The following is an 18,040-nucleotide window of genomic DNA, read 5'->3' on the forward strand; positions in this document are numbered from 1 at the left end:
GAATCATAGAATGGCAGAGTTGGAAGCATAGCTGTCAACCTTCCCTTTTTTTGTGGGAAATTCCCTTTTTCCAGTGCCGTTTCCCACTGCTTCCCACTGCTATCCCGGATTGTTAGATATCCCGTAGACTGTCCCCAGGACAGGTGAGGCTGCTGATCCCTTATTTTCAAATTTGAAAGTTGATATCTATGGTTGGAAGGTCTGCCGGGGCAATCTAATCCAAATCACTGCAATGAATTTATGAGTTTGCTCGAATTCTAATGCTTCGCTGGATATAGAGATTATGGGGATCTGCCCCCAAACCATAAATTATAATTAGATTCATGATTGAATTGTAAAGTCCACCCCCCTGCAATGCAGAAATCTCAACTAAAGCATCCATGACAGATGGGCATCCCTGTTAAGGTTATGTTGAATCTTGATTCTGACTTCTGTGGCATTCGTTGCCCCTCCAAGTTTAGGGTCATCTGCAGATTTGGTGGGCAGCCCCTCAAATCCTTTGTCCAAGTTGTTTCTAAAGATGTTGAACAACAACGGGCCCAGGACAGACCCTAACGGCACGCCACTTGTCAATTTTTTTTCTAGGAGGATAGGGAACCATTAATGAGACCAGGGGTACCACCTCCTAGGGGCTAACCCCTTGTGGTCCTGTGTGAGTGTCTGGAGGTGGTTGGAGGATGGATGGCAGCTGACAGATTGAGGTTGAATCCTGACAAGACAGAAGTACTGTTTTTGGGGGACAGGAGGCAGGCAGGTGTGGGGGACTCCCTGGTCCTGAATGGGGTAACTGTGCCCCTGAAGGACCAGGGGTACAGCCTGGGAGTCATTCTGGACTCACAGCTGTCCATGGAGGTGCAGGTCAATTCTGTGTCCAGGGCAGCTCTGTCTGGTACACAGGCTGAGACCCTCCCTGCCTGCAGACTGTCTCACCAGAGTGGTGCATGCTCTAGTTATCTCCCGCTTGGACTACTGCAATGCACTCTACGTGGGGCTACCTTTGAAGGTGACCTGGAAACTACAACTAATCCAGAATGCGGCAGCTAGACTTGTGACTGGCGGCGGCCGCCTAGACCACATAACACCGGTCTTGAAAGACCTACATTGGCTCCCGGTATGTTTCCAAGCACAATTCAAAGTGTTGGCGCTGACCTTTAAAGCCCTAAACGGCCTCGGTCCAGTTTACCTGAAGGAGCGTCTCCACCCCCATCATTCAACCCGGACACTGAGGTCCAGTGCTGAGGGTCTTCTGGTGGTTCCCCCACTGCGAGAAGTAGGTTACAGGGAACCAGGCAGAGGGCCTTCTCGGTAGTGACACCTGCCCTGTGGAATGCCCTCCCACCAGATGTCAAAGGAAGAAACAACTACCAGACTTTTAGGAGACATCTGAAGGCAGCCCTGTTTAGGGAAGCTTTTAATATCTGAAGGATTATTGTATTTTAATATTTTGTTGGAAGCTGCCCAGATGGAAAACCCAGCCAGTTGGGTGGGGTATATTATTATTATTATTATTATTATTATTATTATTAGGCCCTTGAATATTTTCAAAAGTGTCCAAAAAATGTCCAAAAGTGGTGGAGGAGGCCAAGTGCAGAGCCAAGCACAGCCCCAGGCCAGCTCCTCCTCCTCCTCCTCCTACTGTGGAGGGGAAGGAGTCAGGAGGCCCCAATCCAGTGACAGCAGCAGCAGCAGCAGAGGAACCATGGCCATTGAAGGTGTGCTGCTGCTACTGCACTGCGGCCATGCTTGGCTCTGCCCCGGCTCTTCTGATGTCCTGAAATACTGCATCCAAAGTCATGTGCAGCACACTGCCAGCCCCCACATTCTTCTTCAGAAGCTGGTGCCTCTGATGAGCACTCTTTGGGTTCGGTTAGTCAACCAGCTAAAGATCCACCCTAACAGTTACCTCATCCAGTCCACATTTCACCAGCTTCCATTGCAAGAAGATAATGGAGGAATATCATGTCAAAAGCCTTGTTGAAATCAAGATACACTATGTCCACAGCATTCCCTTGAGCCACCATAGTTGTAACTTAAAAGAAAGGGGGGAAAGGAAGGAAGGAAGGAAGGAAGGAAGGAAGGAAGGAAGGAAGGAAGATTTGTCTGGCATGCTTTGCTTTTGAGAAAAAACAGATAAGTCCCAGTTGGTCAACCATCGTGGCACCAACCAGCTCCAGACCTACTTTGCTTGCCCTGAGCTGCCACTTCTGTGTGAGAAAAAGGCCAAAAGGAAAAAGGGGATAAAATCTGCATCTACACTTGCCCTCTTGTTTACACTTGTTTCCTGGTTGGCAGGGGGTTGGACTCGATGGCCCTTGTGGTCTATTCCAACTCTATGATTCTATGATTCTTAAATGACTTTCCTTTCAGGATGTTGAATAATGGAGAGGAGGATCCGTTCAAGCTCCATTTTCCTGCTCTTATGTCCATTTGTTAAGTCTTGTTCCAACAATCATAATGGAGACTGAACACCCTTGAGTGGCATCTACTGATCACACAAAACAAAGTCCACCAATTGAACATATGTTTGAGCTGATGAATTTGTTTGAGAGCCAAATATTTACCAAGAGGGCTGCAGAAAAATCCTTATTCTCCACCTTTCTTTACAGTCACATATGGACTTCCCACCAGTTTTCGGAGGGTGGGAAGTAGAGGAACTGTTTTGAAGAAATGATTCTTAAGCACCACAGGGCCACCTAAAACTTCACCAAGATGGCCGCCAACAACAACAACAACAACAACTTATTATTTCTATCCCACCCATCTGGCTGGGTTTCCCCAGCCACTCTGGGTGGCTTTCTTTTTTTAAAAAAAATAATATTTATTACTTTTAAATCTTACAAAAAGAAAAAGAAGAAGAAAAGAAAAAAGGAGAAAAAAAGGCAAAAGGAATACAATACAATACAATACAATACAATACAATACAATACAATACAATATACAATACACAACACAACATTAACACATTAAACTAAACATAAAAAAGTTTTAAAAACATGCATCATACCGTTTCAATGCCCTATCTTTCATTCCCTCATTTCATCGACCTCCTCTCACCTCCCTTTTTGTATTCCACTTCTATTAATTATTTCAGCAATTCCTTTCCCTCTTTCTCTATTTTCTGTCATATAATTAACTTAACTTATTTTAACCTTATTAATACCATAATACTTATTTATACTTAACTCCTTATAACATTTCTACTAAAGCCATATAATTTCATTCCAACATTTTTCTAACACTAATTAATTTTACAATATTTCTATAAATAAACTTTAAACTTTTTCCAATCTTCTTCCACCACTCTGGGTGGCTTTCAACAGAACATTAAAAACAGAATAAAACTTCAAACATAAAAAACTTCCCTAAACAGAGCTGCCTTCAGATGTCTGTTTGAAGGAGTCTTTTGTGTGAAGGGCCGTCCAGCCAAGTTTGATTTAAAGATTTAAAAGCTTTTTTTTAAAAAAAAAACTCTTAAGAAAGGAGAGTAGCAGCCTATCAAATTAGCACCTGGAGAAAAAGACCAAGCCCACAGGCACCTGGTCAAGGTCCACCCCACTGTGGTGAGATGTATTGTATTTAATTTAAATTCGAACATTCACTTCTAAATTTGTATCCATACATCTAAATCAGCATATGCGAATTTATGCAAATGAGTGTCCTTTTCTTTTAGGCAGCGCATACATGAGCACCTTAAATTAGGCATGACCCTTGGTAGCTCAGTAAATAGAGCAAATGTTTGTGGTCCACTTCACCAGATGCATGAAGTGTATTCCTCAGATATATACAAATGAAATGAACTTTTTGAATTTCATTTAAAGAGAGAGAGAGAGAGAGAGAGAGAGAGAAATGAAATGGCCAGTGGGAAAGAACTGCCCCTCTCCTGTCAGTCTTTCGCTCTCAGTTGCAGTTTCGAAGGTGGCTTTTCATCTAAAGAACATACAAAACAAAACAAAACAAAACAAAACAAAACAAAACAAAACAAAACAAAACAAAACAAAACAAAACAAAACAAAACAAAACAAAACAAAACAAACTATTGGGCAGGGAGGTGGGGTCAGGGAGAAACCCACACCTGAGTTAGGTTGCTCTACATTCTGTACTGACTACAGCGGGAACTTCAGAAGATTCAGGAAATCCGAACGTAAATCCATACTTTGCTTTGAAACTCAGTTTGCTTCATTTCCTTGGATGCATGGCGACAGCATGCAAATGGAAAAAATAAATGCATTTGGGAGCAGAGCTCACAGTGCACATGTTTGGATGGAACTTTTAAAAATGTTGTTTTCTGCAGCGTTTGGATGGGAGAGTTACAGAACAATATTTGCAAATATAGTGGTACCTCGGATTACATACGCTTCAGGTTACAGACGCTTCAGGTTACAGACTCCACTAACCCAGAAATCTTCAGGTTAAGAACTTTGCTTCAGGATGAGAACAGAAATCGTGCAGCGGCAGCACAGCAGCAGCGGGAGACCCCATTAGCTAAAGTGGTGCTTCAGGTTAAGAATAGTTTCAGGTTAAGAAGAAGAAGAAGAAGAAGAAGAGTTTGGATTTGATACCCCGCTTTATCACTACCCGAAGGAGTCTCAAAGCGGCTAACATTCTCCTTTCCCTTCCTCCCCCACAACAAACACTCTGTGAGGTGAGTGGGGCAGAGAGACTTCAGAGAAGTGTGACTAGCCCAAGGTCACCCAGCAGCTGCAGGTGGAGGAGCGGAGACGCGAACCCGGTTCACCGGATTACGAGTCTACCGCTCTTAACCACTACACCACACTGGCTCGCAGTACGGACCTCCGGAATGAATTAAGTACTTAACCTGAGGTACCACTGTACAGTAAAGGAATGTTCACCACATAAAGGCTACGGCATCAAGTGATGGATTCCGTGCGTGAAATGCTAACCTCAGATCAGCTGCTGTGTCCAGAGTGCTGCTATCACCTGACATCTTCACTCCAAACCACAATGACCGCTCCCCGCTTAAAACAGGGGGCGCCCTTTGTGTGGACGCACGCAGCCCCTAGATCTGGAGCGGCTCCAACAGCATAGGCTTGGTTTGCCTTCCCTCAGGTGGGATACCTGGAGGTCTCCGCCTACCTCAGTCAGTTGTCCAATCCCACCTGGGGGAAGCGTTGCCAAGGAGACCAGGCCAGGTAGGGGAGGAATTACCTGCCCACACAATAGAGGGAGGATCTTACCTGGGAATCCTCACTTGGCTCCAGAACTTCTCCCACACTACCCACCCTCAGTCAATGTCTTATTTGCAGGTTAACTTTTCTTCACAGGTTTTGCAGGTTAACTTTTCTTCACAGGTATGCAGACGCTGCTACGTTAAGGTTGCTGTTAAAGGGCCGGAAAGGAATTTCCCTGCATTGTCAGGTTTCGCCTTTCCCGTAGCAAAACGTCACAACTTTGGCGGTATCAGGCCTTGGATGGATCCTTTAGTCCATCTTCCTCTTTGCGGCGGCGATACCAGGGTTCCCCGTTAAAGGGGTTTCTGAAAGGATGCTTTGACCATACGCCGAAAGGTCGTCATTGCTCTCCCCTGCGGTGGCGGCGTAATGGGGGCGGCTATCTCTGCTTGAACATTTGTTCTCCAGAGCCGGCCCATCCCCCCCCACACTGGATAACCCTGATGCTCCCTAGGTCCCCGGCTGGCGCCTGGGGAGGGAGAACGCCCAATGCCTGAGCCAAGGTCTACCCACATTTGAAATTTAATAAAGTTGTGGCCAATTTAATCCCATTGCACATTGTCTAGAGTCGTTATTCCACATGACGGGGGGACCGCGCGGGATCTGGGGACTCCGCCTGTCCACGCAATACATTTAATCACATCTTCAGCTGAGCGGTTGGAAAAGGTGTGTGCATTTTTCTTCCCACAAGTGTCATTTTCCTGCTTACAAATTAGCACATGTCCACCGCACAAAGGCTGGCAATTGTTTAGTTTAGTTGCTTGGAGAAAACCGAATCCATAATGGTCAGACGTGTACTAGAGAGAAACATGTTGACAAAATGAATAGACCAATTGGCGAGTTGCTTTGGGCATTCAGCCGTGCTCAGTTCCCACCCCCTCACCCCCACCCGTTGCTAGGATAGTTGTCAACAGAACTTGAAGCTCCCGGGAGATAACAAATCTAATATTAATAATTGTCTCGTGAAGAAAAAGTGCTGCAGCATTCCAAGGGCGATCGATGAATCTGACTTCATATGGAATCTTTTAAATTCCAGCAATCTGGAGGAGGAGGCTACAGATTCGCAAAGCAATACCTGGGTTAGTTGAATGTTTCAGCCTATGTATATTTAATCATGTAAAATTGGAAACCATTTAATTGGTGGTGGTGGGCATTTTAGACCTCAGTAAGCAATATTTTTTTTTTTTAAGTGTCATGATGTTTCCAGCATTACTTTGGCCAGAATTAAAAGGGAATCGTGAGCAATCATCTTTGTAGAAAATATAATTATATGATTAGGTAACTAGGTGACATTATCATTACTTATTTATTATGCCAAGGGTTCAAGAGTAATCCTATGTTCAAGGGTATTTTATAAGATCCTCCTTCATTTTATTCTCACAAGTACCCTTTAAAATGAGGGACGTGGGTAGCGCTGTGGGTTAAACCACAGAGCCCAGGACTTGACGATCAGAAGGTCGGTGGTTCGAATCCCCGCAACGGGGTGAGGTCCCGTTGCTCGGTCCCTGCTCCTGTCAACCTAGCAGTTTGAAAGCACATCAAAGTGCAAGTAGATAAATAGGTACCACTACGGCGGGTAGGTAAACGGCGTTTCCATGCACTGCTCTGGTTTCACCAGAAGTGGCTTAGTCATGCTGGCCACATGACCCGGAAGCTGTACGCCGGCTCCCTCGGCCAATAAAGCGAGATGAGCGCCGCAACCCCAGAGTCGGCCACGACTGGACCTAATGGTCAGGGGTCCCTTTACCTTTTACCCTTTAAAGCAGATTAAAATGAAGTAGTGGCTGCCCCAGGAGGGCTGATTTATGATTTGAACCCCATTTTCAGCATGGTTCAGGTGTGTTGTTTTTTTAGGCTTTTAATTTTGTCACTGTGCATAGATTGAACCTATTTTAAACTGAATAATGTTGTTCATAACCCCTTTTTGTGGACTAGCCAATTTGGGCAAAAAGAAGGTTGCAATTTGGTCACTGTGCTGTTTAAACCAGGGATACTCATCCACACTTAGCTTTGCTGCACATTTCTAGGCACAGGCCTGGGCTGTCTAGCTCTGCATCTCAACGCTCCCCCTCCCCAGTGCTTTTCCCTTGGACACCCGCTCTTTATTGTTGAATCGGATCAAACGGCAATCCATAGAAAACCTGCATTGCTGTTTGCTCCGATTCGGCAGTAAAGAGCGGGTTTTCCTGCGGGAAGGTAGCAGAGCAAAATGAAAAGTGTTTGGACACAGATCGAGAAAGCATGGTCCTGTGGCTAGAAAGCAAAGAGCAAAGAGGTCTGGACCAGGAGAAGATTCACAATGTAAGAATATAAATATAAATCAAACCAAAGGTTCCTCTAGAGCAGCACCTTGCTCCCTGCAGTGGCCAAGTAGAGGCCTAGGAGAAGTTTCCATGGGGGCAACAGATCTCATGGTTGCTACCGTTTGACAAGGTGTGTGGGTTCTAGAGTGCTTGACTGGGGAAACAGAACTTCATACCTTTGCTCGTAAATGAAATGGAACTCTCAACCCAGCTCAGACATTGAAAAATTGCCTGCTATAAGGATAAAATTGGGAAGAAAGAGAGCCACATGCCCTGAAGTCATTGGAGAAGAAGTAAACAAGTAACTTTTGGAAAAGCGTTATAATTGGTACCAAAACAAACGCAGTACCATTGACACAGATCAACCAGTCACCTCTTTTTTAAGGAAAGGGATTTGAGTCTTTTGTAGCATGCACACTTGGCATCGAAGTCCACAGAATGAATGATCAGCCTGTACAGAGAGACCCAAGGATCTGCCAAGACACAAAGGTCTTCCTGAATAAAATAAGCTCATGGGGCCCCGAAATATGGGAAACCCTTAGAACCTTGCTTAGTGGAATTTGAGGTGCAAACTAAACATAATGGTTCAGTTTCACCTTGGTTACATAGTTCTTTTTAGGAAACAAAGGCATGCCTCTCAATGAGGAGGAGGAGAAGAAGAAGAAGAAGAAGAAGAAGAGGAGTAGGAGTAGTAGTTTGGATTTGATATCCTGCTTTATCACTACCTGAAGGAGTCTCAAAGCAGCTAACATTCTCCTTTCCCTTCCTCCCCCACAACAAACACTCTGTGAGGTGAGTGGGGCTGAGAGACTTCAGAGAAGTGTGACTAGCCCAAGGTCACCCAGCAGCTGCATGTGGAGGAGTGGAGACGCGAACCCGGTTCACCAGATTACGAGTCTAGCGCTCTTAACCACTACACCACACTGGCTCTCACAGTTGACTCACTTTTCTCTGTCATCACAGGTTGATTTACCTTCTGTTGCATGGAAACAGGATAAGGATGGGAGACAACTGGAAAAGAAAGCCCAGCATCTGCCATGGTCCTATACTTCCACGAATACAGATCCCTTCATCTGCTCAGGACACCTCCTTAATGAAGGTATCTGAGGAGGACTGCTGACATTAGAGCTGTGCCAATCTCACGATCTAACCCCTTCTGCGATTTTATTAAATAAAACAGTTCTTGGTGCTTAGAATAGGGTTACCAGACATCCCCATTTCCTGGGGACAGTCCCAGAATTTGTGAATAAGTCCCTGGACAAATTCCATCCCCGGAATGTCCCCGGATTTCATCTAATGTCCCCGGGAAATGCAGTGGTGGCAGTCTGAGCAGCCGGCTCTGGCTGGCTTCAGGAGCTGCTCATGTCCCCATATGATGGTGGTGCAGGGGCTCAAAGATGCAGCTTCCATTTTTTATTTTTTTAAAAATAATATTTATTAACAGTTTGAAGATTACATAAAAAAAGAAATAAAGAAAATACAAAAAAGAAAAAAATTAAACATTAGAATACAATACATCACAAAGACAAAAACACTACACAAAACATTAAATTAACAAAACAAACAAAACAATTTAAAAAACCTCCGATAATTTCATAATCATTCTTTCATTCCCTTGTTTCAGTGATCTCCGCCCTCCTCCCATTTTTGTATTCCACTTCAAATAACTGTTTCAGCAATTTCTTTCCATCTTCCTCTGTTTCCTGTCCTGTAATTTATATTAGCATGTTCTAACCTTATTTTTCCCCCTTTAATACATTAACAATCTATCTGTACCTAGTTCCTTATCACATTTCTGCTAAAGCCATATAACATCATTCCATCATTTTCTAGCATTCATTAATTTTACAATATTTCTGTAAATAATATTTAAATTTCTTCCAATCTTCTTCCACCAACTCTTCTCCCTGGTCTCGGATTCTGCCAGTCATTTCCGCCAGTTCCATATAGTCCATCAACTTCATCTGCCATTCTTCCCGGGTGGGTAAATCTTGTGTCTTCCAATACTTTGCTATGAGTATTCTTGCTGCTGTTGTTGCATACATAAAGAAAGTTCTGTCCTTCTTTGGCACCAATTGGCTGACCATGCCCAGGAGAAAGGCCTCTGGTTTCTTCAGAAAGGTATATTTAAATACCTTTTTCATTTCATTATAAATCATCTCCCAGAATGTCTTAATCCTTGGGCATGTCCACCAAAGGTGAAAGAATGTACCTTTAGTCTCATTACATTTCCAACATTTATTTTCGGGCAAATGGTAAATTTTCGCAAGCTTGACTGGTGTCATGTACCACCTATAAATCATTTTCATTAAATTTTCTCTTAGGGCATTACATGCCGTAAATTTCATACCTGTGGTCCATAACTGTTCCCAGTCAGCCATCATGATATTATGTCCAACATCTTGTGCCCATTTAATCATAGCAGATTTCACCGTTTCATCCTGAGTGTTCCATTTCAACAGCAAGTTGTACATTCTTGACAAATTCTTAATTTTGGGATCTAACAATTGTGTTTCCAATTTTGATTTTTCCACCTGGAAGCCAACTTTCTTGTCCATGGAGATTGCAGCTTCCAGACTGCCTCCACCTTCCCTGACCCTAGCAACTAAGCTGTGAAAGGAGGCTTCATGCTGCCTATCGGAGCAGCCTCCCAACCCCTACTTGCATGCAAGCAGGAGTGCAGTGGGGATCTCTTAGCTGTGAAGGGAGGCTTCACACTGCCTATCCGAGCTTGTGTGCAAGCAGGAGGGCGCAGGGATCTCTCAGTTAGGCAACGGGAAGCCTCCCTTCCCAGCTGACGGACCCCCGCCCCCTCCTGCTTGCACGCAAGTAGGAATGGGATTGGGGCTGCTCCAATGGGAAGGGAGGCATCGTGCTGCCCGAGCCCCTGCTCTCGGCCCTCCTTCTCCACCTTCCATGCCTGAACCACCGCCCACCGCTTCCCCACCACCACCGCCAAAGAACCAACAACTCAGGGGCTGCCCAGGCTCATGGAGAAAGGAGACAGAAGCTTCGGAGGAAGGGGAAACGTGGCGGTTGAGGTCAAGACAGCGGCTGCCCCTTTGCCACCACCATTGCTGCAGCATCAACGTCCCGAACATGTAGTATTTATTTATTTATTGTGTCCCCGGATTCATTGAAAAAAAATCTGGTAACCTTAGCATAGAAGGGTCTCCTGTTCTTAGTGCAGAGTGGGTCTCCTGTCTTGTTTCACGGTGGCATCCTCAATGTGCTGCACCCTGACATCCCCCTTAGCACCTGCAGAGGCCTCTGCCTCCCCCCTTTATTTTATTTTTATTTTTAATATGTGAGAGTGTGTGTACATGCCTGTAATCCCCCCCCCGAATGCTTCTGGGCCACACACAGGCCTAAAGTGCTAAACCCACCATAGAACACCAGGGCTGTGTCCCATTGCCCACTGTCAATCTCCCCCATTTCCCAGGTGAGCACTGCCATCTGCAAGACATCCCCAAATTACTGCTTTTTGGAGAAGTAGGGATGGAAGGCTGTTATTTCCACTTCTTTCAGCTTCTCATTTTTCCAATCTTGAATTAGGTTCTCACATTTCTGCAGCTATTTGCAAGTCTGTTTTTTAAAAGTCCTGACGAAAACGCATCAGCATTTTTAGTGTGAACAAACACATTTTGTATGCAGTTTGACTAATGTACAATTTCTTTGCAAGCAGCTATCTTGAATGTTATACATTTTTGCATGTTACCTTCATTAATATCCACAATTTCCTCGGATAGGTGCATTTTGTGAACACTGTTTGCAGAACTGTACCACATAATAAGATTAAGTGAAAATCCCAAAGGACAGCTATGTTTTAGTGCATGTACCATTTCAGGGTATGTGGATTTGATAGATTTGTCTTTGAATGAGAAGTGAAGCTTGCAGGCTGCACGCACAGTCTTTGTGACAAGAAGATTGAAGCCCTCCTTGCCATCTAGGGGAAGGCAGGTGCCAGACGAGGAGACTTCAGGTCCACCCCGAAGGTCTGGCAGCCCTAGGCCTCTCTGGAACTCACCTACAGGTGGTACCCAACACCAAGAAAACTAGCACTAATATGCCCAGGAACCTCACCAAAATGCTGGAGAGGGTGCACATCCGCAGGCACATACCTTCACATGTGGTGGGAGTGTCCCAAAATCCAACTATTCTGGACAACAGCCATACGAGAAATATGTAAAATACAGTGGTGCCCCGCAAGACGAATGCCTCGCAAGACGGAAAACCCGCTAGACGAAAGGGTTTTCCGTTTTGGAGGCACTTCGCAAAACGAATTTCCCTATGGGCTTGCTTCTCAAGACGAAAATGTCTTGCGAGTTCCTGCGGGTTTCCCCCCCTTTCCCCCCTTTCCCTAAGCCGCTAAGCCGCTTATCAGCTGATCCGCTGATAAGCCGCTTAACAGCTGATCACTAAAAGCCGCTAAACCGCTAATAGCGCTAATCCGCTAAGCTGTCAATGGGCTTGCTTCGCAAGACGAAAAAACCGCTATATGAAGAGCCTCACGGAACGGATTAATTTCGTCTTGCGAGGCCCCACTGTAACCAAGCAAGTATTAGACATCACCCCAGAATTGGCCCTACTAAACATCTTTCAAGACAATAATGCCCACTTACACCACAAAGAACTCATAACCCACCTACTTTCAGCAGCCAGAAACATCATAACCAGACACTGGGGAGACCTGTCAGGAGTAAGCATGGACCAATGGTACCAAATAGTATGGGAAGCAGCCTTACTAGAAAAATTAACCAATAAACTGAAACTGACATGGGGAGAAATAGAAGAAGACGCCTTTACCTTTATGGCTCTCCTTTACCACATACACAGCCCAACAAGACAATGACAAAAATCCACCAACAGCATAAAAATCAATATGGCTAACCTGATCCAAAACACCCACCCACCCCACTCACACATGAAAACAAAGACCACCACAGCCAGTCACAAACAAACAACCACACCCTAGGCCAACCCCAACCTCTCTCACCAACAAAGGAACACAAGTGAACAGCAGAGAACCTGCACAAGCGACGCTGACACAAAACCCGACATACATTCAGTAAAATAGAAACATCGCCACCCGACCCCCCATCTCTCCACCCTCCACCTCTTTCCCCCTTTTCTTCCTAATGTCTCAACAAATGAAACTGATCAGTAAAAAATGTTACTTGGGGGAAAAAGAGAGAGAGAGATTGCACATACTTTTGTAAACCAAGAAAATCTTTAATAAAAATACATTTCTTAAAAAAATGGTTCACCCCAAATACCTGGGGGAATTAGGGTGTTTTTACTTGATGGCAGAAACCCACGCTTGTCTCACCACTCAGGGTGACAAAGAGCCACCCTCACCACCAACTGGAAGACCTGGGATGGATGATATGGGAGAAGAATACAGCCAGGTTCCAGGGCATGAAGGACTTTATAAACCAGTACTAAAACCTTGAATTGGACCCTGTAGCAGTCAGGCAGCCAGCTCAAATCCCACAATATTGGTGGCTATATGACCACATGCTGAAGCGCCATTCAGTCATCATTCTGCACCAGCTGCAATCTCTGGACTGTTGTCAAAGGCAGCCCAGTGTAGAATAAATTATAATAATCTAGCTTTGCAGCCCTGGCTATTTTCTACCTCAGCATGTTTCTTTGCTTTTTTCATGATAAAAGAGGGAGTGAAAGAAGTCCAGGGTCCTCGTACATTCTCATTTTGCATTGTTTGGGTGGTGGTGGGGGTTTGGGGTGCTGATTGCCATCTGTAACTAGTCTAGGCCTTGTTCCGACAGGATTTGAAAAGAGGACAGAAGCGCTACTTTTACAGCATTATGAGAATATATGACAGCAAAGCGCCGAGGGAAATGTTGTACCGTCGGTATGTGATCAATCTCCAGCGCCAGAACGTGCAGGGTGAGTGTTCAGCCAAGGCAGCTCCTTGCATCAGCACCTCCGAGAAATTGGAGAGCAGCAGAGAAAATCCGGAGACTTGAGGGGATTATGAGGCAAGGTTTATGGGCCATGAAGGTACATCAGACACACAGCTGGAGCACATGGTGGTTTATAGGCAGAGTTCACACAGTCTTCAGCCAAGAGGCTCTGCCGTTCTCAGCAGGGACAAGGGGAAGAACAGGCAGTGAAATGATGTAGGTCTGGTGTTATTTATGCTACATTCATCCACTGTGCAGTTTGTCTTCGACTCCTCTCCGCAGAAATGATACAAACACACACAGAGACAGCTGAAAGACAAATGCTTTAGAATAAATGTTTAGCTCTTGTAGCTGCCTTAAAAAAAATATCAAACCAACACATTTCTCCCAGACGCACAAAAACACTGGGGGCTTTCCTCCACATGTCTCCCAAACGCTTGACGTTAAAAGTAAAATTGGAAACCTTCTATAGGAGAGCCACTCAGGAACAAACACTTCAAAATGAAGAGTTAGCATTAAAAGGATTGTGCGATCAGTTCTGTGATTCAGAAAAGACAGCTTCTGTGTTCTCCCAGACTTTTCATGTTCAATTCAAGGTTTTAGCTCAGTGGTACAAGCCATGTTTTGCATACAAAAGGTCAGTGTTTCCAAAACTTGGGCTTCCAGCTGTTTCTGGATTACAACTCCCATCATCCCTAGCTAGCGGGACCAGTGGTCAGGGATGATGGGAATTGTAGTCCCTAAACAGCTGGAGACACAAGTTTGAGACACCCTGACCTCGATTCAGTCCTGAGCATCTGCAGGTAGCAAGCCTGACCCCATCAGTCAGCCACGTCAGACACTGGCTGAGGACCTCCTCACCAGCCCAATCCACCAGATCCTAGATCAGGCATAGGCAAACTCGGCTTCCAGATGTTTTGGGACTATAACTCCCATCACCCCTAGCTAACAGAACCAGTGGTCAGGGATGATGGGAGTTGTAGTTCCAAAATATCTGGAGGGCCGAGTTTGCCACACATTCGCTCCATAAGATGCACAGACATTTCCCCTTAGATTTTAAGAGGGAAAAAGTGCGTCTTATGGAGCAAAAAATACGGTAGACATGACACAGTCTTCTATAAAAGTATAAAAGAGTTTACTCACTCACATTCTGTTCACAGATGGTTCCCAGAAGGCAGACTTAAGTTACAAAAGTAACTTAAGTAACCTGGAATCTATCCTATAAAGACAGCTCCTTTGTCCTCTCTTGGCTGAAAGCATCTTAGGCTAAGCAGATGTTGCTTCTTTGATGAATGTAGTCAGAGAAATGCTTTTGTCGTTACCTGCATAGGGAAGGTCACGCCCGCCTCTGGTCACATGTAGAGAAAGCCTGCTGACTGGACAAACATTCCTCCTCATGTGTAAACATGTTCACTCTAGGAACGTTGTACTTGACTGCTCTGTGTTTTACATCCCACAAGTGCCCCTGTTGAAGCATGTCTGGGGGCGGGCAGTGAGTGACCCGACTGTGGCAAAAGCAGGGGAGGTCACCCCAACAGCAAATGTTGGCCATGGCTGCCACAAGCAGGGCAGAGCCCCTTCCTGGTTGGGAAGCACCGGGGGCCCAGAACCAGCACCATGCCAAGAGCCCCCCAGAAGTCTCATGCTGTCCCTGCCAGCTCATTGTTTATTTTATTTATTTGCCATTTACTCCACACACACACAAATGTGTTTCAAAGCAAGGGCTGAGAATAACCTGCACCTGAAACTCTGTGGAGCTGTCAGTGTATTATCCAGTCAGTGTATTATCCAGTCAGTGTATTATAGACAATGCTGAGCTAGATGGACCTGTAATCTGGTGTAGTATATATGCTCCCTGTATCGTTTCTGCAGGAGAATGCAGACTTGCCATTTCTAGCATGAACTGTAAGGTAGGAGAAGCAATCACTTGCTCCTGGAGCCATTTCCTGGAGAAGGCAGATGATTAAACGTGGAGAGTCCAGACCTGTGCGCAGAAAAGCAGGCCTGGATTTTCTCTTTCTTTTCTTTTTCGCTGATTCGGGTGGCTGGGTTTTAAAATATGATTTATAGAATAGAAATGAGCAAGTCCCAGCCTCAGAACTGCCGGTGTAAAACAAATGAATGATTTAGCCTCATAGTGCTTACTATTTTGAAGGGACGCGGGTGGCGCTGTGGGTAAAACCTCAGCGCCTAGGGCTTGCCGATCGCATGGTCGGCGGTTCGAATCCCCGCGGCGGGGTGAGCTCCCGTCTTTCGGTCCCAGCTCCTGCCCACCTAGAAAACACCCTTAAGTGCAAGTAGATAAATAGGTACCGCTTTATAGCGGGAAGGTAACGGCGTTTCCGTGCGCTGCTCTGGTGCTGGCTCGCCAGAGCAGCTTCATCACGCTGGCCACGTGACCCGGAAGTGTCTCCGGACAGCGCTGGCTCCCGGCCTCTTAAGCGAGATGAGCACGCAACCCTAGAGTCGGACACGACTGGCCCGTACGGGCAGGGGTACCTTTACCTTTACCTTTACCTTTTTGCTTACTATTTTATCAAAACTTTTAATGTGAAGGCCCAGTTACAAACCAAATATGAAGTTCAGAAAATCCTATTGATGGCCCTGTTTGTCACAGGAATAACAAAAATGCACAGGCAAAACAGAAGCAGTTAACATGGGAGTAAAATCAGATGTAATTATTCTGTGAAGTATGCATTCTCTATTTTATGTTCTGCTAAACTCTGATTGATTAAATTAGAGGCAGTCTTCCCATTAAACTGGATTTATTACCAGAACATGGTAACTATTGCTACCTAGTGCTAAGTACCATCTTTCTTAAAGGAAAGGCTTTCCCCTTTCCCCAACACTTTGGGAAACAGGCTGTTCCCCTTTCAAACTATTTGATTGCACCCGGTGTCAGGAGGCTTGCTTGTGTAAATTAGAGACAAAACAGCAGACCTAAAAGGAAAGAGGGAGTCTCACAATTAAGGCTCCACAAAGTAGGTCTTTCTCATCTTTCACTCCTGCAATCATTGAAAACCATGTCACATCGCCACAGGACGACGGCAGACAGCAGAAGGCTCACCAACTCCTTTTTGCAATTACCTTTGTTATTTTCTGACTCCACGCTCTGTGCATGGCAGGGAGCCCTATTCATTCCATCAACTTTTATGGCCTCTCCTGCTCATGCTGACGAATGTGATGACACTAGACCAGTTGTTCAGCTGTCCTGGACACTTTTGCCAGCCCAATGGAATAACTGGCCATCAGAATAATGCACCGTTTGCCCCTTCGTCCCCATGTATTTATGCACGGGTGCCTTTGACCATTACTGACTCCTTTAAAAATATTTTTAAGGGCTCATCACAAAGCAGCAAGTCAAATATTATGCATCCTACCTGAAAGATTAAAAAACCCCGGCGAGGAATCAAAGCTGGGAACTGCACCTCCCTTGAAGACAGACCTCAGGAAGGCAGAGTTCGGTTTCTGTAATTAAATGTGAATCAAAGAAACCAGAGATGACTCACAGTCAGTGAAAAAGGATGAATCACTTTTCTTCCATGAGAATTGGACACTTAACGTTACATCCAGAAGTTGCGCTAGGTGCTTACAAAACAAGCTGGTAACTCGTCTTTCTGTTTTTATTTTATTTTTAAATGCACACTCTCTTCTAGGAAAAACTGCTCAAAATTTCCATAATTTTGCATGCATTGTATGAAAATAGATATTTGAAATCTTGCAGAATTTGCCATTTTGTGCCATGGAGGGGGGGGGGGAATGGTAAGGGGAAATGTGAAATAAGGAGACTCGGGATAAATGGGGGGCAGTGGACACTTATTTGAAGGAAGACCTGGAAACCACCAAGAATGCAGAATGTTCCAGTTCCTAAATGTGCTTGTTTTCAAACACGTGTGCGTGCACATGCACACACACACACACAGACATCCCCTTATAGACACATATACACGAGGTCTAGAAACTTGCGTAAATAAAATGAAAGTGGTAATTCAGTGTAAGATTTTGCCTGAGGAGGAATTTGCATCCTCTTACCTTGCCGATCAGAAGGTTGGCAGTTCGAATCCCCGCACCGGGGTGAGCTCCCGTTGTTTGGTCCCTGCTCCTGCCAACCTAGCCGTTCAAAAGCGCATCAAGTGCAAGTAGATAAATAGGTACCACTCCAGAGGGAAGGTAAACGGCATTTCATGCACTGCTCTGGTTCGCCAGAAGTGGCTTAGTCATGCTGGCCACATGACCTGGAAGCTGTCTGCGGACAAACACCGGCTCCCTCGGCCTATAGAGCGAGATGAGCGCGCAACCCCAGAGTCGTCCACGACTGGTCCTAATGGTCAGAGGTACCTTTACCTTTACCTGTAATCACAGCTCTGAACTACTTGGTAAAGATGTGTATAAAACAGATGTCATCTTATAGAGAGGAGCCTGTTCCGAGTGGGCCCTCTGAGCGATGGTCTAGGACAGACTGCTTAAAGCTTCCGACTGTAGAATGAAAATTACAGGTTAACATTGGATGCATTACGATGATGTGTGTGGAAACTGACACTCTAAGTTGTCCCTGACACCTTTAAATTAATTTCCTGCTTTAAATAAGAAATGAAATATGTAACAAATGCAAATAAAATTT

The 18,040-nt window shown here is 45.1% G+C and overlaps 1 protein-coding gene across 1 annotated transcript; it reads left to right on the forward strand.

Moving 5' to 3' along the window:
* Positions 1-6,100: 6,100 nt before the first annotated feature.
* Positions 6,101-16,897, forward strand: FAM216B (family with sequence similarity 216 member B). The gene is made up of 4 exons (XM_081872936.1): positions 6,101-6,268; positions 8,456-8,591; positions 13,282-13,402; positions 16,759-16,897. Exons 2-4 carry the CDS (start codon positions 8,493-8,495, stop codon positions 16,809-16,811), a joined length of 273 nt encoding a protein of 90 aa, XP_081729062.1. The 5' UTR covers positions 6,101-6,268; positions 8,456-8,492; the 3' UTR covers positions 16,812-16,897.
* The last annotated feature ends 1,143 nt before the right edge of the window (positions 16,898-18,040 follow it).

Source organism: Podarcis erhardii, assembly GCF_964252035.2.
Source record: "Podarcis erhardii genome assembly, chromosome: 8".
NCBI lineage: Eukaryota > Metazoa > Chordata > Lepidosauria > Squamata > Lacertidae > Podarcis > Podarcis erhardii.

Coding starts and splice junctions, on each gene's coding strand:
- FAM216B (XM_081872936.1), top strand. CDS start 8,493: ATGGGAGACAACTGGAAAAGAAAGCCCAGCATCTGCCATGGTCCTATA. Junction 8,592..13,281: donor AGGACACCTCCTTAATGAAG/GTATCTGAGGAG, acceptor TTGTTCCGACAG/GATTTGAAAAGAGGACAGAA. Junction 13,403..16,758: donor CCAGCGCCAGAACGTGCAGG/GTGAGTGTTCAG, acceptor AATATTTTTAAG/GGCTCATCACAAAGCAGCAA.